The following is a 24,061-nucleotide window of genomic DNA, read 5'->3' on the forward strand; positions in this document are numbered from 1 at the left end:
TACGCAGGACTGGTCAGCAACTATCAGCAGGCTGGATGGAGAGCGAGGTGTCTCCCAGTGGAGGTTGGTTGTAGGGGATTCGTAGCCCGTTCTTTAGTTAGAGCCTTCAGCAATTTGGGCATTGAGGGAGAGAGAAAGAGGGGAGCCATGGAGTCATAAGTAGCTAGCCATCTGGACACAAGCTGGGGTCTGATCAGCCCCGGCTGGGTCACCTGGAGGAGGTTGTATGATGTTGAAAGACCCGAAACACCTGATGATTCCAGGAACATCACTGAAGATGTGTCCAGAGGCATCAGTAGATGTATGTACACAGAAAGAGGGTAAATATATGGCAGATGTAGCCACACATGGGTAAGTGCCAGTGTATCCACATCTTGCTGCATCTGATTAAAATATAAAAGGCATTATTTGAATTCAGATTTATTTATCAAGTGTACATTCACATACAGTGAAACGGGTTGTTTGCCCCAACAAACACACCCAAGGATATGATAGGGGCAGCCCACAAGTGTTGCCACGTGTGTGTCTCACAATGTTCAGCAGAATACAAACCACTTCAAAGCAGAATGTACCAAGCAATAAAGCAACAAAGGCAAAGCAAGCCCCTTTTCGCCCACCCACCCAAGTACAGTACACAGTCCTCCAACCCCAGCTCAGGCCAGCTGCATGGACTTGCAGGCACTGGGTTTAATTTCCCCAAAGCACTCGCAGAGAATCGGGGCACCCGCCATCAGACCTCGACTTCTGGATTTCCAATCAAGCTTCAGACTTTGATCTTTGGTATCGACCCAGGACTCGCCAAAGACAATGAATGAGCAGTCTGAATAAAACCCAAAATGCAGGCCTCAGGCTCTGGACTCACTGGTGATGGGACACCGAACACTAGGCCTTGAGCTCCAAACTCACTGGTGATTGGAACTCAAACACCAGGCCTCGAGCTCTGGACTTGCTGGTATTGGGACCCTGAACGCTAGGCCTCGAGCTCTGGACTCGCTGGTAATGGGGATGCTGAATACTAGGCTTCAAGCTCCAGACTAACCGGTGATGGGACTCCGAACACTCGGTCTTGAACTCTGGTCTCACTATTCGGATACCTAGAGGGTCACCAGCCCATGGTTCTCTTTCCCTTATGGAACTCCAATTCTGGAACATGTCGATGACTCCAGTCTTCATCTTCACCTGACATCTGACCATGTCCATGTCACTGAACTTTGAAAGCAGCACAGAGGCTGAGTCTCTGGCCTGTGCTTTAATCCACTCACATCTCTGTCCCTAAACCCTAATCTGATCCCTAACTTCCCTTTCTGTCTCCAAAACCATCCCTACAAACCTAAAAATACTTCAACAACAACTGTTGGAACCACAGACCGCACAGAACACGATGGAGGCCGGAGCTTGGCACCATCTTGACTGGAACTTTATTCTGCATTGTGGAAAAATGGAGAAGATTAAACTTCCAAAAGAGTCCAGAGTATTGTTGTATGCTGATGTCTGAAAGCATACAAGTGTAGCAAGCGGTGGTGAGGGGAAATGGTACATTGGTCTTCAGAGGTCAGGGAAAATATTAAATCAAATACTAAGCACTTCCCCCATGATCATCATCAGCACATGAAATAACAAGATAGAGTCCTTAAGGTGAGATCATTGGTTGTGGGAACATCTCAGTGGATGAGTGTGTTTACCCCCTTTTGTCCAAGAGTCTGATATCTGAGGGGTAGTAACTGTTCTTGAACCTGCTGGTGCACCACAGGGATGTGTGCTTAGCTCCCTGCTCTACTCACTTTACACCTATGACTGTGTGGCTAAGCATGGCTCCAACACCATGTACAAATTTGCTGATGACACCACTGTTATCAAAGGTGGTGATGAATCAGCATACAGGAGGGACGTCATTGTCAGCAAGACCAAGGAACTGATTATAGAATTCAGGAGAGGGAAACCAGAGGTCCATGAGCCAATTTTCATCAGAAGCTCAGAGGCGGAGAGGGTCAGTAACTTTAAATTCCTGGGTATCACTATCTCAGAGGACCTGTCCTGGACCATCATATAAATGTAATTGTTAAAAAAGCACGGCAGCGCCTTTATTTTCTTAGAAGTCTGTGGAGATGATGATGATGATTATGAGGACACGCAGTCCCCTTTTATTGTCATTTAGTAATGCATTTAGAAATGATAAAATATGTTTTTCCAGAATGATATCACAAAAACACATGACAAACCGACTTAAAAACTAACAAAAATCACATAATTATAACATATAGTTACAACAGTGCAAAGCAATACCGTAATTTGATAAGAACAGACCATGGCACAGTAAAAGTCTCAGAGTCTCTCGGAAGTCCCACCATCTCACACGGACGGTGAACCTCCAGCGTCACAAGAGTTGGCATGACATCAAAAACTTCGACAAACTTCTATAGATGTGTAGTGGAGAGTGTATTGACTGACCGCATATGGAAACACCAATGCTCTGGAACGTCAAATCCTACAAAAGGTTGGCCCAGTACATTATGGGTAAACAATTGAGCACAACTACATGAAACACTGTCATAGGAAAGCAGCATCCATTATCAAAGATCCTCACCACCCAGGCCATGCTCTTTTCTCGCTGCTGCCATCAGGTAGAAGGTACAGGAGCTTCAGGACTCGCACCGCCAGATTCAAGAACAGTTACTACCCCTCAACCATCAGACTCTTGAACAAAAGGGGTTAACTACACTCATCAGCTGATATTTCGGGCTGAGACCCTTCACCAGGGTCTTAACTGATGAAAGGTCTCGGCCCAAAATGTCAGCTCTTTATTCCTCTCAATGGATGCTGCCTGACCTGCTGAGTTCCTCCAGCATTTTGTGTGCTTGCTCTGGATTTCCAGAATCTCTTGTGTTTGAAAAGCACAGTTGTTTTTAATCAATCTGGCACAGGCCTTGCACTCAAAGAGATTCACTAGGATAATTCCAGGGATAAACGAGCTAAGATTAATCCTGCTTCCATTTTCTGGTGTTCTATTGCAAGAGATTTCAACCACGGCAGTGAGGAGGCCTTAGTACAGTTGTACAGGGCTGTAGTGAGATTATGCCCAAAGCAGTACCCAAGAGTGCATGTACCTGCCTTAGGAGTGTAACAAAGGGCTACCAAAAGTCTGCTGAGATGACAAAAGCAGACTGATTTAAAGGAAAACTCCTTAATTCCATTATGAATTCTTTGACAAAGTAACAGGGAAGCGTGGATGTTCTGGGCATGGACCTTAACGGCTTCATTCAGGAAGATGAAGCACGTGAATTAGAAGACAAGGACCATGTTGATTGGATCCAAAGGATACAAGGCATGGAGCAGTGGAGAATTGATGGGAGAGAAGCAGTCAATGCCACATGTTCCCTCGCCCATGAGGGATGAACGAACTGGAGTACAGGACATTACATTAGGGAAGTGAAGACAGAACGGTGACGTGGCAGGCATCATTAACCAAGTGGAGTGGATACAGTGAGCCTGCCCATCTCACCATTCCTCAGTGCGAGGGGGCACTGTCCACCGAGCTGGTCCCCAGATTTTAAAACTCTAATGAACATTGGAGGAAGTCTAGATAAAATTCACAAGACTAATTCCCGGGATGAGCAATCTGTCCCATCATGAAAGGCAAACAAAAATCTTTTTTGGACATGTTTTTCAGAAGAGTTACGGATAATCTTATTGAAAGACAAGATCCAAAGACAGCTCAGGTCCTTCAGCCCACGATATTGTGCCAAACCTCTTAACCTATTCCACGATCAATCTACCCTTTCCCTCCCACAAAGCCCAAAGCCCTCAATTTTTCTTTCATCCATGTAACTATCCGAGAGACTCTTAAATGCCCCTCATGTATTACTCTCAACGACCGCCCTCGATGGTGTGTTCTCTGTAAAAAAGCTACCCCTGATATACAGGACGAGGTAGATGTTGAGATGTTTCCCAGCTGAGAGAGTCTTGAGGGGATATGGTCACAAGATGAGGGGACTCTCACTTAGAAGTGAGTTGCATAGGTGCTGCTTGTCCAGAGGATGGCAAATCTCTAGGATTCTCTGGGTGGTTAGGGTATTTAGTAGGGAAGATAAATCTTTGGAAGATGGAGGGATTGAAACCTGTGGGGAACTAACACAGGAGAGGAATTGAGACCTGGGACAGCCCAAGGCCGATCTAATTGCAACACACATAAAATGCTGGAGGAACTTGCTTTCCAGCTTTTGCAGAAACTCTTGTGCTTATGATCTAGTTGCATTGCTGGGTGGGTAGCCAAATCCTGTTTGTATTGTCATGGGCTCCTTTGTCCATTGCAAGAGGTCTTGGACAATAGTCATAGTCATAGTCATACTTTATTGATCCCGGGGGAAATTGGTTTTCGTTACAGTTGCACCATAAATAACAAATAGTAATAGAAGCATAAATAGTTAAATAGTAATATGTAAATTATGAAATAAGTCCAGGACCAGCCTATCGGCTCAGGGTGTCTGACCCTCCAAGGGAGGAGTTGTAAAGTTTGATGGCCACAAGCAGGAATGACTTCCTATGACGTTCTGTGCTGCATCTCAGTGGAATGAGTCTCTGGCTGAATGTACTCCTGTGCCCACCCAGTACATTATGTAGCGGATGGGAGACATTGACCAAGATGGCATGCAACTTAGACAGCATCCTCTTTTCAGACACCACCGTGAGAGAGTCCAGTTCCATCCCCACAACATCACTAGCTTTACGAATGAGTTTGTTTATTCTGTTGGTGTCTGCTACCCTCAGCCTGCTGCCCCAGCACACAACAGCAAACATGATAGCACTGGCCACCACAGACTCGTAGAACATTCTCAGCATCGTCCGACAGATGTTAAAGGACCTCAGTCTCCTCAGGAAATAGAGACGGCTCTGACCCTTCTTGTAGACAGCCTCAGTGTTCTTTGACCAGTCCAGTTTATTGTCAATTTGGTATTCCCAGGTATTTGTAATCCTCCACCACGTCCACACTGACCCCCTGGATGGAAACAGGGGTCACCGGTACCTTAGCTCTCCTCAGGTCTACCACCAGCTCCTTAGTCTTTTTCGCATTAAGCTGCAGATAATTCTGCTCACACCATGTGACACAGTTTCCTACTGTAGCCCTGTACTCAGCCTCATCTCCCTTGCTGATACATCCAACTATGGCAGTCAGCAGAAAACTTCTGAAGATGACAAGACTCTGTGCAGTAGTTGAAGTCCGAGGTGTAAATGGTGAAGAGAAAGGGAGACAAGACAGTCCTCTGTGGAGCCTGTGGACAAAGAAGTCGAAGTACGGTTAGACAGGGCCACAGTAGGAGCCCAGTTCCCTAAGGCTGTCACAATCACTACCCATTAAATGCTGCCAATGGCGTGCGCCTCAAATAGCCTCTGACAACTGTCCAGCTCCTGGCCTTCACGTGTGGCTCAGCTACTAAACCCGACAGGAGAAGGGGCAAAGGCAGGTTACCATTGTCTTAAAACCAGTCACTTTGGCCAGAAGGGGCTCATCATCTGTGGTTGGCAGCTCATCCAGGGGAAGGAACACTCTGATCTCAATCTTCTGCTGCCATGTGGCTGTACCAACTCATGGGGAAGGTTTCGGGAGTAAACCCTGATGGGAAGGATCCAGAGCTGGAGGCCCTAAGGCAGTCCTGTGTTGAACTCAACACTGACTGGCAACTTCTGGTGCCAAACCGTATCAACCTCTGCCATTCCTTTGGATTCGTCAGCTCTGTGAAGAGGGGGACCCTGCTGTCGGGGCAGCACCTTGCTCTCCATGTTGTACAGTTCACATAGACAGCTGTAATGCAATATCCGAGGTTGTCCCTGACCAACAGAGGACTTCAAGTGGGAGCCGATCCAGAACAGTGTGTGCAGTTTGGTCACCTCACTCAATAACAGATATCACTGCTCTAGCAGGAGTGCACTGGTTTACCAAGCTAGCAGTATTGATGTATATGGAGTGATATGGTCAACTAGCCCAATATTCAGTACAGTTCAAAAGAGTTAAAGTATCTCATTGAGTCGAGCAGCTGCTTGCTTTGGTACTGAGAGCCCTTGCACTGAATACACAGGCTGGTTCCAGCGGGGCGACCATCAGAAATGTCTACAGACAGTGGTGGACATAGCCCAGTCCATCACAGGCAAAGCCCTCCCCATCACTGAGCACGTTTACGATGAGGCACTAGGGCCAGTCAGTCAGCGAGTCCAGGGTTTGCTCCTGAAAATTAAAGTCCTGAAGTCTGAGCTCAGTGGCCAGAGCCTGCAGGCCCAGAGGCCTGGCCTGGAGTTGGAGAACTGTCCATTAGGGTGGGTGGGAGAAAGGAAAGGGACTTGCTTTGTTGATGGACACAAGAGATGCTGGAAATCCAGAGCAACACGAACACAAAACGCTGGAGGAACTCAGCAGGGCAGCTTCTATGGAAATGAATAAACAGTTGTTGTTTCAGGTCAAGATCCTTCATCAGGGCTGAAAAGGAAGGGGGAAGATGCCAGAATTAGAAGGTGAGGGGAGGGGAATGAGTACAAGCTGGCTGGTGATTGGTGATGCCAGGTGAACGGGGGAAGAGAGATGAAGTACGAAACTGGGAGGTGATAGGTGGACAAGGTAAAGGGCTGGAGAAGATAGGAGAGGAGAGTTGATCACAGGAGAAAGGGAAGGAGGAGGTGAGAAGAGAAAAGTAAGAAGGGAGCCTGACAGGGACATCTAAGAGGAAGAAAGGGGAAGGGGGGAAAATTAATGTAAGTTAGAGAAATGAATGTTTTTGCTATTAGGGTGCAAACTACTTAGAAAGAAAATGAGGTGGTCCTCCTCTAATCTGAGAGTGGCCTCATAACGCAGTAGAGGAGACCATGGACTGACATGTCAGAATGGCAATGGGGATTGGAATTAAGATATTTGCTCCCCCGGGAAATCCTGCCTGTCACTGACGGAGCAAAGGTGCTTAACAAAACAGTCCCTCTATCTACGTTGGGTCTCACCAATGTAGAGAAGGCCGCATCAATTGGATACGGGAGACGACCCCTAAAGGTCTGCAGGCGAAGTGAAGGGGTCCTGAATGGAGATGAGGAAGGAGGTAAATGGGCAGGTGTAGCACCTCCAGCACTTGCTGGGATAAGTACCAGGAGAGAGATTTGTGGGGAGGGATGAATGGATAGGGGAATCATGGAGGGAGCGATCTCTGCAGAAAGCAGAGAGTTTGGGGGGGGAGGTAAGGATGTGTTTGTTGGAGATGGAAGAAGTTGCAGAGAATATCAGATGTTGTGTTGGATGCGGAAGACCCTGAGGTGGCAGGTAAGAACAAGAGGAGGTCTATCTCCGTAAAAGCGGTGGAAAGTTGGGGTGAGGGTGGATGTCTGGGAAATGAAGGAGATGTGGGTGTGGACAGCATTGACGCTGCAGAAAGGGAAATGCTGTTCTCTGAAGGAGAAGGACACCTCCGATGCTCTGGAAATGAGCGCCTCATCCTGGGAACAGATTCAGCGGAGACAGAGGTACTGAGAAAAGGGAATGGGATTTTTACAGGAGACAGAGATATCGAGAAAGGGGAGAGAGCTGTCAGAAATGGAGCAAGTGATTTTAAGGGCAGGGTGGAAGTTGGAGGCAAAGTTGATGAAGATCAGTATGGGTGCATGAAGCAGCACCAATGCAGTCATCAATGTAGCACAGAAAGAGTTAGAGAGTCAGAGAACACTACAGGTCAAAAACAGGCCATTCAGCCCATCTAGTCTGTGCCGAACCATTAACCAGCCTAGTCCCAATGACCGGCACCCAGACCGCACCCCTCCTATTCATGCTCCTATCCAAATTTCCCTTAGATCTTGAATTTGACCTCACATCCACCAATGATGCCGGCAGCTCATTCCACACTCCCACCACCCTTCGAATCAGGGGTCCCCAACCTTTCTCGGACTGCGGACCAGTTTAATATTGACAATATTCTTGTGGACCGGCCAACAGGAGGGGTGTTCAAGTAGGGTTGCCAACTTTCTCACTCCCAAATAAGGGACAAAAGTAGCAGTCAAATATGGGACACTTGTGTTTACCCCGAGAAAGACTACCATGACCATGAAGCCTTGCGCGGGCACCTGTGTGCACATGCGTATACATGCCGATTTTTTTACTACCAATCGGTTTTGGCTTCATCTTCCCGATTCTGTTAAGTGAAACTACACTGTACATACATTATTTCTACTTTATATAGTCTGTGTGTTTATCATATCATTCCTGCTTTTACTATATGTTAGTGTTATTTTAGGTTTTGTGTGTTATTTGGTATGATTTGGTAGGTTATTTCAAGTTCGACAGTGTGTGACAGGGAATGAGGAAAGGTGCGGCTGACTCATATCGTTTCATATCGCCAAATCATATCGTTTCCTCGCGGCCCAGTAGCACATGCTTTGTGGCCCGGTGGTTGGGACCACTGCTTTGAATGACAAAGATCCCCCCCACTCCCCTCTCCTTAACCCATAACATCTAGTTGTGATCACACTCAGCCTCAGCGGAACAAGCATTTAGCCTATCTATACCCCTCATAATGTTGCGTACTTTGTATCAATGATCTGGATGATTAGTTGTAAACAATAACGTGTAGGATCATAAAGAGAAGTTTTGGTCCATCAGCCTTCAAAAACCAATGCACTGAGTACAGGAACTGCGATCACAAACAAGAGAAAATCTGCAGATGCTGGAAATCCAAAGCAACACACACAAAAGAATAAGCAGTTGATATTTCAGGTTACGACCTTCAGGACTGATGACTTGAGGAATAGGGAGAGGTTGAATCGGTTAGAACTTTATTCCCTAGAATGTAGAAGATTAGGGGGGAGATTTGATTCAGGTACTGTAGATGACAAAGGACTCATTCCAATCCCTGAGGCACTCCACTAGTCACAAACCTCCAGTCAGAGAGACAACCATCTACACCCACGCTTTGGTTTCTCCCACAAAGCCAATGTCTAATCCAATTTATTACTTCATCTTGAATGCTGGACATCTGAACCTTCTTGACCAACCTCCCATGTGGGACCTTGTCAAAGGCCTTGCTAAAGTCCATATAGACAACACCCACTGCCTTGCCTTCATCAACGTTCTTGGCAGCTTCCTTGAAAAAACTCTAAGATTGGTTAGACATGATTTAACCACGCACAGAGCCATGTTGACTATCCCGAATCAGTCCGTGTCTATCCAAATACTTATATATTTGGTCACTTAGAATATCTTCCAACAACTTTCCCACTACTGATGTCAGGCTCATCAACCTATAATTTCCTAGTTTATGTTAAGAACCGTTCTTAAACAATGGAACAGCATTAGCTATCCTCCAGTCCTCCAGAACCTCACCAGTCGTGAAAGATGATTTAAATAACTCAGCTAGGACCTCTGCAGTTTCTGCACTTGCCTCCCACAGGTTCTGAGGGAATACATTGTCAGGCCCTGGGGATTTATCCACCCTAATCTGCCTCGAGACAGCAAGCACCTCCTCCTCTGTCATCTGTCTGTGTTCCATGACCTCTCTGCTGCTTTGCCCCACACCTATAGGCTCGGTGTCCAACTCCTGAGTAAATATTGATGCAAAAAGTCCATTTAAGATCTCCCCCCTCCGTTTTTGCTCTTTGCATGGATTACCATACTGATCTTCCAGAGGACCAGTTTTGTCCCTTGCAATCCTTTTGCTCTGAATATATCTGTAGAATCCCCAGGATTCTCCTCACCTTGTCTGCTAGACCAGTGGTCCCCAACCACCCGGCCGCAAAGCACGTACTACCGGGCCGCAAGGAAACGATATGACTTGGCGATATGAATCAGCTGCACCTTTCTTCATTCCCTGTCACGCACACTGTTGAACTTGAACGCATGTGAGGACATCAGTGACCCAAGACGTGCAAAGGAATGGGTCCGTGACCCATTTGTGAATGTCCCCGGTGAATCATCCATGTCAGTGCGGGAAAAAGATCAACTCCTCGAGCTTGCAAATGACGGTGGGCTGAAAAGTATGTTTGACATAACATCTCTGCCGGCATTCTGGATCAAAGTCAAGGCTAAATATCCTGAGATAGCCATGAAAGCACTAAAAACGTTGCTTCCATTTCCAACATCGTATCTCTGAGAAGTGGAGTTTTCTGCAATGAATGCAACGAAAACTAAACTGCAGAATAGACTGGACATAAGGAACCCCTTCGAGTATCGCTGCCTCCCATCACCCCGCAATAGGACCGTCTTGTTGCAGGAAAACAAGCCCAGGGCTCCCATTGATTCAGCGATATTGGTGTTACCATAATTTTATATGTTCATATGAGGAAAATATGCACTGTGTGTTTAATATCTAGACGTTACTTAAAATGTTATGATGCTATTGACTTATAAGTGACATAATTCAGTGGTCCCCAGTGTCCGGGCCGCGAAGAATGCAGCAGTACAGCGGTGGCTGGAACGCACCCAGCACACCTTTAAGAAAAAAGCCGAAATAAACAAGCTTATTAATTAGGTGCCACACGGCACGTAAATGTCAGCCCAGATCAGAGGCAACGTCCCACCGCCGTACCGCTGCATTCTTCGCGGCAATGTATCGGTCCACGGCCCGGAGGTTGGGGACCACTGTTATAATTGACTTATCACTATATTCATGCGAGGAAAATATGCGTTGTGTGTTTAATATTAAATTTGTTAGATAAACCCTTTTAGAAACGAAATTGAGTGTAGTAGGCAGTTATAAGTGACTTATATTTGACTTATCACCTATATTCCGGTCGTGATTCACTCACTACCCCCCCCCACCCCACCCTCGGTCGGCCGGTCCGCAAGAATATTGTCAATATTAAACCGGTCTGTGGTGCAAAAAAGGTTGGGGACCCCTGTGCTAGAGCAACCTCATGCCTTCTTTTACTCCTCCTGATTTCCATCTTAAGTGTTCTCTTGCATTTCTTATACTCAAGTACCTCATTTGTTCCTACCTGCCTATACCTGTTATGCATCTCCTTTATTTTTTTCTTAACCAGAGCCTCAATATCTCTTGAAAACCAAATTTCCTTAAACCTGTTACCCTTGCCTTTTATTCTGACAGGAATATGCAAACTCTGTACTCTCAAACTTTCACTTGTGAAGGCCTCCCACTTATCAAGTACACCTTTGCCAGAAAACAACCTGTCCCAATTCACTCTCACCGAATCCTTTCTGATACCATCAGAACTGGCATTTGTTGTATTTAGAATCTCAACCTGAGGACCAGACCTATCTTTTTCCATAATTCCCTTGAAACTAAGGACATTATGATTACTAGGTGCAAAGTGTTCCCCTACACAAACTTCTGTCACTTGGTCTGACTCATTCCCTAACAGGAGATCTAGTATTGTGCCCTCTCTCTTTGGGACTTCAATGTACTGTTTAAGGAAGGTTTCCTGAACCCATCCAGCCCTTTTACCACTGTGGAATCCCAGTCAATATGTGGAAAGTTAAAATCACCTATCAACACAACCTTATGCGATCTCTCTACAAATTTGCTCCTCTAAATCCTGTGGAGTGCTGGGTGGTCTATAAAAGTATGACCATTAACATGGTGGTACCTTTCTTATTCCTGAGTGCCACCCATAATGTCTCACTAGTCACTCTGTCCTGACTGAGTAGTGCTGTGACATTTTCCCTGACTAGTAATGCCACACCTCTCCCTTTAACCCCTCACACTCTATCACGTCTAAAACAGAATTCCAGAACAGTCTTGTCCTGCCCCTCCTGCAACCAAGTCTCACTAATGGCTTCAGTGTCATAATTCCATGCTCTAGCTCATCTCTCTTTCCTACAATACCCCTTGTATTGAAATATATGCAGCTCAGGACATTAGTCGCACCATGCTTGACCTTTTAATTCCTGATGTTGTATGTTAGCTTATCATTTTTCTCCACAACCACTCCACTAAATGTTCTGGTGTTCAGGTTCCCAACCCCCTGCAAGTCTACGTTAAACCCTGCACATTCTCACCCCACCACCCGCCCTGCAGCACTTGCAAACCTTCCCACTAGGATATTAGTCCCCCTCCAGTTCAGGTGCAAACTGTCCCTTCTGTACAGGTCCCACCTTCCCTGGAAGAGAACCCAATGACTCAAAAAGTTGGGGAGCAACATGGCCCATTCCACATAGCTAATGAAAAGGCAGGCACAGCTGGGGCCCATGGCTACACCTTGAGTTTGGAGAAAGTGGGAGAAGCCAAAAGAAAATTTGTTGAGTGTGAGGACCAGCTCCGCCAGACTGAGGAGGGTGGTGGTAGAGGGAAACTGGTTGGGTCTGTTGTCAAGAAAGAAGTGGAGAGCTTTAAGGCCTTCTTGATGGAGAATTTAAATGTACAGCAACTGGACGTCCATGGTGAAAATGTGGCAATCAGGGCCAGGTAATTGAAAGTTGTTGGGGAGATCGAGAGCTTGAGAAGTGTCACATTTGTAGGTGGGAAGGGACCAAACCAAGGGGGATAAAATGACGTTGAGGTATGAGGACATGAGTTCAGTGAGGCAGGAGCAGGCAGGGACAATGGCCCTACCTGACAGGAAGGCTTGTGGATTTTGGCAGGAGGTAGAAACGAGCAGTGAACTATCAGGTTGGTGGCAGTGGCTAGGAGATCTCTACAGTTGCTGAGGTTGGAGACAAGGTCCACTGGTCCCGAATGGGGTCCTTTGTTCTGCTGTTTGTTGTGTTCTGTTTTGTCATGCTCAGTGTTGCTCTGCCCAGCATTGTCGGCATGCTATGTGGAATGTGTGGTGATGCTTGCGGGCTGGCCTGTCGTATGGTTAGGGCGTGCTGGTTGTTAACGTAGGTAATGCAGCTCACTGTATGTTTCAATGTACAGTACATTGACGAATTACATCCGAATCTGACTCTGAAACTATTCACTGGGTTCAATGAGACAAATAAAACTGGCCAAAGCGAGAATAGCCGAAGGGTAAGGTAATCTCCACAAGTTAGCTTCCTTCCCTCTGCCAGTGGCTGGGAATTTACCACAAGCTGAACCTTAACCTGAAGATTTTCTACATTCCTGAATGACCATAGACAAAAGAACAGCATTAACAATTTGCCCGTTGGGCCTGTTCTGCCATTTGACTAGATGGCTGATTTATTTTCCCTCTCAAGCCCATACTCCTGCCTTCTCCCCGTAATGTTTGACACTGTTATTTCAATCAAGAATCTATCAACTTCTGCTTTAAATATATCCAGTGGCCTGGCCTCCACAGCTGAACATGGCAATGAATTGCACAGATTCAACGCCCTCTTGGGTGAAGAAATTCCTCCTTTGGTTCTGAGAAGTCAGAAACATGGCAGACTGTCCAAGATGGGAGAAACTCCTGAGGAGGCAGCTGCACCAGGCATGGCTGCAGTGGGGCTGATTCCTGCAGCAGAACTACGCCGTGTCCAGAATCTGTTGGCCAAGAACAGCGGCAGAGAGTTCACTGTAGTCAGAGCAGAGAGGGATGGTGTAAACAACAATTGGACTGGTGTAAACAAGGATGGTGACCGGGGGCTGAACCTGTCAATACGTTGAGGGAGGACTGCTCCATTCCAAACCTTATCCTACAGCGCCCTTGGGGTACATACAGATGGGGTAAGTGCAAGCATCTTTTCCCACTGAGATTGGGTGAGAATAGAACGTGAGGTCATGGATTAAGAGGGAAAGGTGAAATACTTAAGAAGAATCTCCTTCACACAGTGAAGGAGATTGAGCAGCTTGGATAAGTACATAGGTGGCAGGGCTATGGTCCAGGTGCGGGTAGATAGAGTAGTAGTTTGGCATGGCCTAGATGGGCCAAAAGGCCTGTTTCTATGCTGTGGTATTCTAAGACTTTAAGCCCAGCATTGTATTGAAGCAATTACAAAGCAGGCACGGCAGCAGCTACATTTCATCAGGAGTTCAAAGAGTAGGACAACAAAAGACGTGCAAAATTTCTACAGATGTGCCGTGGAGAGCATTCCAACTGGTTGCAACACGGTCTGGTATGGAGGGGCCACCACACAGAATCGGGAAAGAACTGCAGAAAGTTACAAACTCAGCCAGCTCGTTAAGAGCACTGGCCTCCTCAGCATCGAGGACATCTTCAAAAGCTGATGTCTCAGAAAGGGAGCATCTATCACCCAGGGTCCCATCACCCAGGACATGGCCTCTCAGCAAGGAGGTACAGGAGCCTGAAGGCCCACGCTCAACGAATCAGCAACTGCCTCTTCCCCTCTGCCATCTAATTTCTAAATGGATGTTGAACCAATAAACACTACCTCACTACTTTTTTATTTCTGTTTTTTTTATATTACTTAGTGTAACAGTTTTTTCTCTATATTTGTTTGTTATGTATTTCATTGTACTGCTGCTGTAAAGTTAACAAATTTCACCACATATGCCGGTACAGGTGTCCCCCGGCTTTTCGAACGTTCGCTTTACGAAATCTCACTGTTACGAAAGACCTACATTAGTACCTTGTTTTCGCTAACAGAAGGTGTTTTCACTGTTACGAAAAAAGCAGCGCGCAATAAAAGGCAGTGCATGCCCCGAGCAGCCGCTCTGCCCCGGATTCGGAACGGCATTGCTTAAACACGTGCCTGTGAGCAGCCGTTTGCAAGATGAGTTCTAAGGTATCGGAAAAGCCTAAAAAAGCTCGTAAGGGTGTTACACTTAACGTAAAACTGGACATAATTAAGCATTTTGATCATGGTGAACGAAGTAAGGACAACGTGAGTTTGGCTTGTGGTAGCTGACGAACATGATGTTGAAGAGGTTTTGGCATCCCATGACCAAGAACTGATAGATGAAGAGCTGATGCAATCGGAAGAGTAAAGGATAACAATGGAAACCGAATGAGTAATGATAAAGTACGACTTTAATTTTGAAAAGGTATGTAGGTTTTGGGGATATTTGCAGGATGGTTTGAGTGCTTACAAAGAATTATATGATAGAAAAATGCGCGAGGCTAAGCAGTCAAGCAAGCCTTCCACATCAGCCACAGCAGACGATGAACCTCGACTTTCAACATTGAGGCGGAGAGTCATAGGAGAAGATGAGCTGCCTGCTCTAATGGAAACAGATGGCGAGATGACACCCCAGTGTCCCACCACCCCAACCCCCGGGCCGTGGACAGATTCCGATTTGCAGAAATGCAACGGTAGCCGGGAGACACTGCACATCTTTAAGAAAAAAAGCCGAAACAAACATGCTAATTAATTAGGTACCGCCCGACACCTAATTGTCGGTCCAGATCAGAGGTGATGCAGTCAGCAATCGGCACTGATGTGGGCCGACAATTACGTGCCGGGTGGCACCTAATTAATTACTTTGTTTATTTCGGCTTTTTTCTTAAAGATGTGCTGTGGGCCTCCCGGCTACCGCTGGACCCCTGCATGCTTTGCGGCAATGTATCGGGTCGCTGCCCGGAGGGTGGGGGCCACTGCACCACCCCAACCTACGACTCAGCCTAACACACCGTCATCAGTGTGCTTGGCGCTGCCTTCCCAATTCTGGGAAGTGATACTACACTGTACATACATTATTTCTACTTTGTATAGGCTGTGTATTTTTACGTGTTATTTGGTATGATTTGGCAGCTTCATAGCTTAAAGCTTACTGGAGAGCGCTTGCGCCGTGTTTTTGCCGATGGCACTTGCGTGAGATTTTCGCTACAGAGAACAGTGCAGAAATGATTGTGGAAAAGTATTTCTACTTTATATAAGCTGTGTATTTATCATATTATTCCTGCTTTTACTATATGTTACTGTTATTTTAGGTTTTATGTGTTATTTGGCATGATTTGGTAGTTTATTTTTGGGTCTGCGAACGCTCACAAAATTTTCCCATATAAATAAATGGTAATTGCTTTTTCGCTTTATGACATTCCGGCTTACGAACCGTTTCATAGGAACGCTCTACCTTCGAATGGCGGGGGATACCTGTAATATTAAACTTGATTCCAATTTGGAATCTGGTTTACTGTATTTATAGTTTGGAATTGGAATTTGTTTATTATTGTGAAAAGCCTGTCTTGCATACCGTTCGTACAGATCAAATGATGACACAGTGCACTGAGGTGAAACGAGAACGACGTGCAGCAGCTGCAGAGAAAGTGTAGTGCAGTTTCAAACTACTGGATCAATGACCAGGGGTTCGGTTAGGAGATGGTACCTGCTGGTCAGTGCAGATACTGGATCAGGACTGGGTCTTCAACATGGCCAGAGAGTAGCCGGGAGGCTTTCACAGGATTCCTGTCAGGGGTGTGTGCTCAGCCCACTGTTCAATCTCTGTATACACATGACTCAGTGGCTAGGCATAGTTCAACTACCATCTATAAATTTGCTGACCATACAACCACTGTCAGTAGACAATAGGTGCAGGAGTAGGCCATTCGGCCCTTCGAGCCAGCACCGCCATTCACTGTGATCATGGCTGATCATCCACAATCAATATCCAGTTCCTGCCTTATCCCCATAACCTTTGATTCCACTATCTTTAAGAGCTCTATCCATCTCTTTCTTGAAAGCATCCAGAGACTTGGCCTCCACAGCCTTCTGGGGCAGAGCATTCCATTTATCCACCACTCTCTGGGTGAAAAGGTTTTTCCTCAACTCCGTTCTAAATGGCCTACCCCTTATTCTTAAACTGTGGCCTCTGGTTCTGGACTCACCCATCAGCGGGAACATGCTTCCTACCTCCAGCGTGTCCAATCTCTTAATAATCTTATATGTTTCAATAAGATCCCCTCTCAGCCTTCTAAATTCCAGAGTATACAAGCCCAGACGCTCCAATCTTTCGACATATGTCAGTCCCGCCATCCCGGAAATTAACCTTGTGAACCTACGCTGCACTCCCTCAATAGCAAGAATGTCCTTCCTCAAATTTGGAGACCAAAACTGCACATGGTACTCCAGGTGTGGTCTCACCAGAGCCCTGTACAGCTGCAGAAGGACCTCTTTGCTCTTCTACTCAATTCCCCTTGTTATGAAGGCCAGCATGCCATTAGCTTTCTTCACTGCCTGCTGTACTTGCATGCTTGCTTTCAGTGACTGATGTACAAGAACACCTAGATCTCGTTGTGCTTCCCCTTTTCCTAACTTGACTCCATTTAGGTAATAATCTGCCTTCCCGTTCTTACCACCAAAGTGGATAACCTCACATTTATCCACATTAAACTGCATCTGCCATGCATCCGCCCACTCACCCAGCCTGTCCAAGTCACCCTGCATTCTCATAACATCCTCCTCACATTTCACACTGCCACCCAGCTTTGTGTCATCAGCAAATTTGCTAACGTTACTTTTAATTCCCTCATCTAAATCATTTATATTGTAAACAGCTGCGGTCCCAGCACTGAACCCTGCGGTACCCCACTGGTCACCACCTGCCATTCCGAAAGGGACCCGTTAATCGCTACTCTTTGTTTTCTGTCAGCCAGCCAATTTTCAATCCATGTCAGTACTCTGCCCCCAATACCATGTGTCCTAATTTTGCCCACTAATCTCCTATGTGGGACTTTATCAAAGGCTTTCTGAAAGTCCAGGTACACTACATCCACTGGCTCTCCCTTGTCTATTTTCTTAGTTACATCCTCAAAAAATTCCAGAGGATTAGTCAAACACAATTTCCCCTTCGTAAATCCATGCTGACTCGGACCAATCCTGTTACTGCTATCCAGATGTGTCGTAATTTCATCTTTTGTAATTGACTCCAGCATCTTTCCCACCATCGACGTCAGGCTAACTGGTCTATAATTCCCTGTTTTTTCTCTTCCTCCCTTCTTGAAGAGAGGGACAACATTAGCCACCCTCCAATCCACAGGAACTGATCCTGAATCTATAGAACATTGGAAAATGATTACCAATGCGTCCACAATTTCCAAAGCCACCTCCTTAAGTACCCTGGGATGCAGACCATCAGGTCCCGGGGACTTACCAGCCTTCAGACCCAACAGCCTATCCAACACCATTTCCTGCCTAATATAAATTTCCTTCAATTCATCCATTACCCTAGGTCTTTTGGCCACTATTACATCTGGGAGATTGTTTGTGTCTTCCCTAGTGAAGGCAGGTCCAAAGTACCTGTTCAACTCGTCTGCCATTTCCTTGTTCCCCATAATAAATTCACCCGCTTCTGTCTTCAAGGGCCCAATTTTGGTCTTAACTATTTTTTTTCCTTTTCACATACCTAATGAAGCTTTTACTATCCTCTTTTATATTCTTGGCTAGTTTACCTTTGTACCTCATTTTTTCTCCGTGTACTGCCTTTTTAGTTACCTTCTGTTGCTCTTTAAAAGTTTCCCAATCCTCCGGCTTCCCACTTGCCTTTGCTATGTTATACTTCTCTTTTATTTTTATACTGTCCATTACTTCCCTTGTCAGCCACGGCCTCCCCTTACTCCCCTTAGGATCTTTCTTCCTCTTTGGAATGAACTGATCCTGCACCTTCCACATTATTCCCAGAAACACTTGCCATTGCTGTTCCACTGTCATCCCTGCTAGGGTATTGTTCCATTGAACTTTGGCCGGCTCCTCCCTCACAGCACCATAGTTCCCTTTGTTCAACTGTAATACTGACACTTCCGAGTTTCCTTTCTCCCTCTCAAATTGTAGATTAAAACTTATCATATTATGGTCACTACCTCCTAATGGCTCCTTTACCTCAAGGTCCCTAATCAAATCCGGTTCATTGCACAACACTATATCTAGAATTGCGTTCTCTCTGGTAGGCTCCAGTACAAGCTGTTTTAAGAATCCATCTCGGAGGGACTCCACAAATTCCCTTTCTTGGGGTCCAGTACCAACCTGATTCCTCCAGTCTACCTGCATGTTGAGGTCCCCCATAACAACTGTAGCATTACCCTTGCAACATGCCAACTTTAACTCTTGATTCAACTTGCACCCTACATCCAGACTACTGTTTGGGGGCCTGTAGATAACTCCCATTAGGGTCTTTCTACCCTTAGAATTTCTCAGTTCTATCCATACTGACTCTACGTCTCCTGATTCTATGTCCCCCCTCGCAAGGGACTGAATATCATTCCTCACCAACAGAGCAACCCCACCCCCTCTGCCCATCAGTCTGTCCTTTCGATAGGACGTATATCCTTGAATATTCATTTCCCGGGCCCTGTCCACTTGAAGCCATGTCTCTGTTATTCCCACAACATCACACTTACCAATTTCCAACTGTGCCTCAAGCACATCCACTTTATTTCTTATACTCCGTGCATCCATATACAATACTTTTAATTCATTACTCCCCTCACCTCCCATATCAATTCCTATTTCACTTGGCCATACTGTACGATCCCTTCTTGAGCTTTCTGCTCTGTTGATTCTGCTGTAGTAGAATCTCAGGTGGTGATGAGGGGGCATACAGGAGTGAGATATGCCAACTAGTGAAGTGGTGCCACAGTAACAACCTGGCACTCAACGTCAGTAAGACAAAAGAGCTGATTGTGGACTTCAGGAAGGGTAAGACGAAGGAACACATAACAATCCTCATAGAGGGATCAGAAGTGGAGAGAGTGAGCAGTTTCAAGTTCCTGTGTCAAGATCTCTGAGATCTAACCTGGTCCCAACATATCGATGCAGTTATAAAGAAGGCAAGACGGCGGCTATATTTCATTAGGAGTTTGAATAGATTTGGTATGTCAACAAATACACTCAAAAACTTCTATAGATGTACCATGGAGAGCATTCTGAGAGGCTGCATCACTGTCTGGTATGGGGGGGGTGGGAGCGGGTGGTGGGGGGCTACTGCATAGGACTGAAAGAAGCTGCAGAGGGTGGTAAATCTAGTCAGCTCCATCTTGGGCACTAGCCTACAAAGTACCCAAGACATCTTCAAGGAGCGATGTCTCAGAAAGGCAGTGTCCATTATTAAGGACCTCCAGCACCCAGGACATGCCCTTTTCTCACTGTTACAATCAGCTAGGAGGTACAGAAGCCTGAAGGCACACACTCAGCGATTCAGCAACAGCTTCTTCCCCACTGCCATCCGATCCCTAAATGGACATTGAACCCTTGGACACTACCTCACTTTTAAAAAATATATATAGTAGTTCTGCTTTTTGCACGACTTTTAATCTATTCAATATGTATACTGTAATTGATTTACTTATTTATTATTATTTTATTTTGTTTTTTTTCTTTTATATTATGTATTGCATTGAACCGCTGCTGCTCAGTCAACAAATTTCACATCACTTGCCGGTGATAATAAACCTGATTCTGATTCCCTCTTTCTTTCCAGTCTTACCTCAAACATCGACTATCCATTTCCCTCCATGGCTGCTACCTGACCTGCTAAGTTCCTCCAGCACAATGACCATGTGGAATCCAGGTTATGGTGCCAGAAATGTGGGCAATCTCTACGCTGGATACGAGATCCTGTCACTTAAGAGATAAACTGGGATTTGGAGTAATTGGTGCACATTTAATTTGGGAATCTGAAATTGGTATTTTGGGAGATAGACTGGAACAATTGGGGAGTCAGTTATTACCCCTCAACCATCCAGCTCTTGAATCAAAGGGGATAACTTCACTCGCCCCACCACTGAAACATTCCCACAACTGATGGACTCACTTTCAAGGACTTCATCTCATGCTTTTGATATTTATTTTCTTTTTCTTTTCTTTCTAAATTATCATGTACTGCTGCTGCCGAGTTAACAAATTTCAGTACACACGCTGGTAACAATAAACCTGATTCTGATTATTTCTTTCTTTCTGCATTCGCATGCTGGTTGAACATCCAAGTTGGTGCGGTCTCTCATTGATTCTATTATGGTTAATAATCTGTTATGGATTTATTGAGTATGCCCACAAGAAAATGAACCTCAAGGTTGTCTATGGTGACGGTCTGTTGCCTCCCTGGTGCCAGGGTCCGCGATATCAAGTTCTCAGTATTCTCAAGAGGGAGGGTGAGCAGCCGGATGTCGTGGTCCATGTAGGGACCAAACGACGTGGGTAGGAAGAGTGAGGAGGTCCTGAAAGGTGAGTTCAGGGAGTTAGGCGCCAAGTTAAAGGACAGGACCTCCAGGATAGCAATCTCAGGATTGCTACCAGTGCCACGTGCAGGCGGGTTTAGAAATAGTAAGATAGCGCAGATCAACACTGAAGACATGGTGCAGGAGGGAGGGCTTCAGATTTATAGATAATTGGGCAGTTTTCCAGGGAAGGTGGGACCTGTTCCGGCGGGATGGTTTACATCTGAACGGGAGGGGAACAAATATTCATGCAGGTAGGTTTGCTAGAGAGGCTCCAGTGGATTTAAACTAAATACAAGGGGGGAGGAGAACCGGAGGATAGGAACAGATATAGGGGAGAAGGAAGAAAAAGGAGATAGTAAAGTTGTTTGCACCGTTAGTGATAAACAGAGAGTAAGAGGTGGAAAATTTCTTAAATGCATTTATTTTAATGCGAGGAGCATTATAAGAAAGGTGGATGAGCTTAGAGCATGGATTGATACCTGGAAGTATGATGTTGTAGCTATTAGTGAAACATGGTTTCAGGAGGGGTGTGATTGGCAATTAAATATTCCTGGATTTCATTGCTTCAGGTGTGATAGAATCGGAGGGACAAGAGGGGGAGGTGTTGCATTGCTTGTCAGAGAAAATATTACAACGGTGCTCTGGCAGGATAGATTAGAGGACTCGTCTAGGGAGGATATTTGGGTGGAATTGAGGAATGGGAAAGGTGTAGTAACACTTATAGGAGTGTATTATAGACCACCTAATGGGTAGCGAGAATTAGAGGAGCAAATTTGTAAGGAGACAGCAGATATTTGTAGTAAGCACAAGGTTGTCATTGTGGGAGATTTTAATTGTCCACACATAGACTGGGAAGCCCATACTGTAAAAGGGCTGGATGGTTTGGAGTTTGTAAAATGTGTGCAGGCTAGCTTTTTGCAGCAATACAAAGAGGTACCAACTAGAGAAGGGACAGTGTTGGATCTCCTGTTAGGGAATGAGATAGGTCAGGTGACGGAGGTATGTGTTGGGGAGCACTTCGGGTCCAGTGATCACAATGCCATTAGTTTCAATATAATTATGGAGAAGGATAGGTCTGGACCCAGGGTTGAAATTTTTGATTGGAGAAAGGCTAACTTTAAGGAGATGCGAAAGGATTTAGGAGTGGATTAGGACAAATTGTTTTATGGGTAGGACGTAATAGAGAAATGGAGGTCATTTTTTAAAGGTGAAATTTTGAGGGTACAGAATCTTTATGTTCCTCTTAGGTTGAAAGGAAAGGTTAAAAGTTTGAGAGAACCATGGTTTTCAAGGGATATTGAAAACTTGGTTCAGAAAAAGAGAGATATCTATGATAAATACAGACAGCATGGAGTAAATGACGTGCTCGAGGAATATAAAGAACGTAAAAAGAATCTTAAGAAAGAAATTAGAAAAGCTAAAAGAAGATACGAGGTTGCTTTGGTAAGTAAAGTGAAAATAAATCCAATGGGTTTCTACAGTTATATTAATAGCAAAAGGATAGTGAGGGATAAAATCAGTCCCTTAGAGAATCAGAGTGGATGGCTATGCATGGAACCAAAAGAGATGGGGAGGATTTTTGAACAATTTCTTTTCTTCGGTATTCACTAAGGAGAAGGATATTGAATTGTGTAAGGGAAGGGAAACAGGTCGGGAAGATATGGAAACTATGATGATTAAAGAGGAGGAAGTATTGGCACTGTTAAGGAATATAAAAGTGGATAAGTCTCCGAGTCCTGACAGGATATTCCCTAGACCTTGAGAGAAGTTAAGTGTAGAAATAGCAGGGACTCTGACAGAAATATTTCAAATGTCATTAGAAACGGGGATGGTGCCGGAGGATTGGCGTATTGCTCATGTTGTTCCATTGTTTAAAAAGGGTTCTAAACAGTAAACCTAGCAATTATCGGCCTGTAAGTTTGACGTCAGTGGTGGGTAAATTAATGGAAAGTATTCTTAAAGATGGTATATATAATTATCTGTATAGACAGGGTCTGATTAGGAACAGTCAACATGGGTTTGTGTGTGTAAGGTCATGTTTGACAAATCTTATTGAATTTTTTTTGAAGAGGTTATGAGGAAAGTTGACGAGGGTAAAGCGGTGGATGTTGTCTATATGGACTTCAGTAAGGGCCTTTGACAAGGTTCCACACAGAAGGTTAGTTAGGAAGGTTCAATCGTTAGGTATTAATATTAAAGTAGTAGAAAGGATTCAACAGTGGCTGGATGGGAGATGCCAGAGAGTAGTGGTGGATAAGTGTTTGTCAGGTTGGAGGCCGGTGACTAGTGGTGTGTCTCAGGGATCTGTACTGGGTCCAGTGTTGTCATATACATTAATGATCTGGATGATGGGGTGGTAAATTGGACAAGTAAGTATGCAGATAATACTAAGATAGGTGGCATTGTGGATAATGAAGTAGGCTTTCAAAGCTTGCAGAGAGATTTAGGCCAGTTAGAAGAGTGGGCTGAAAGATGGCAGATGGAGTTTAATGCTGATAAGTGTGACGTGTTACATTTTGGTAGGACTAATCAAAATAGGACATACATGGTAAATGGTGGGGCATTGAAGAATGCTGTAGAACAGAGGGATCTAGGAATAATGGTGCATAGTTCCCTGAAGGTGGAATCTCATGTGGATAGGGTGGTGAAGGAAGCTTTTGGTGTGCTGGCCTTTATTAATCAGAGCATTGAGTATGGGAGTTGGGATGTAATGTTAAAATTGTACAAGGCATTGGTAAGGCCAAATTTGGAGTATTGTGTATAATTCTGGTCACTGAATTATAGGAAAGATGTCAACAAAATAGAGAGAGTACAGAGAAGATTTACTAGAATGTTACCTGGGTTTCAGCACCTAAGTTACAGAGAAAGGTTGAACAAGTTGGGTCTTTATTCTTTGGAGCATAGAAGTTTGAGGGGGGACTTGATGGAGGTATTTAAAATTATGAGGGGGATAGATAGAGTTGATGTGGATAGGCTTTTTCTATTGAGAGTAGGGGAGATTCAAACAAGAGGACATGAGTTGAGAGTTAGAGGGCAAAAGTTTAGGGGTAACATGAGGGGGACTTCTTTACTCAGAGAGTGGTAGCTGTGTGGAACG

General features: G+C 45.2%; 1 protein-coding gene across 1 annotated transcript in view; it reads right to left on the reverse strand.

Annotated features, from left to right (window-relative positions):
* Positions 1 to 2,156: 2,156 nt before the first annotated feature.
* The window catches only part of LOC134352486 (uncharacterized), a 47,133-nt gene continuing 25,228 nt past the window's right edge, over positions 2,157 to 24,061 (reverse strand). The window contains exon 4 of the mRNA XM_063059759.1: positions 2,157 to 5,267. Within this exon, the coding sequence (XP_062915829.1) occupies positions 4,940 to 5,267 (328 nt within the window). The 3' untranslated portion in view covers positions 2,157 to 4,939. The remainder of the gene's footprint in view (positions 5,268 to 24,061) is intronic.

This window comes from Mobula hypostoma, chromosome 10, assembly GCF_963921235.1.
Source record: "Mobula hypostoma chromosome 10, sMobHyp1.1, whole genome shotgun sequence".
Lineage (NCBI taxonomy): Eukaryota > Metazoa > Chordata > Chondrichthyes > Myliobatiformes > Myliobatidae > Mobula > Mobula hypostoma.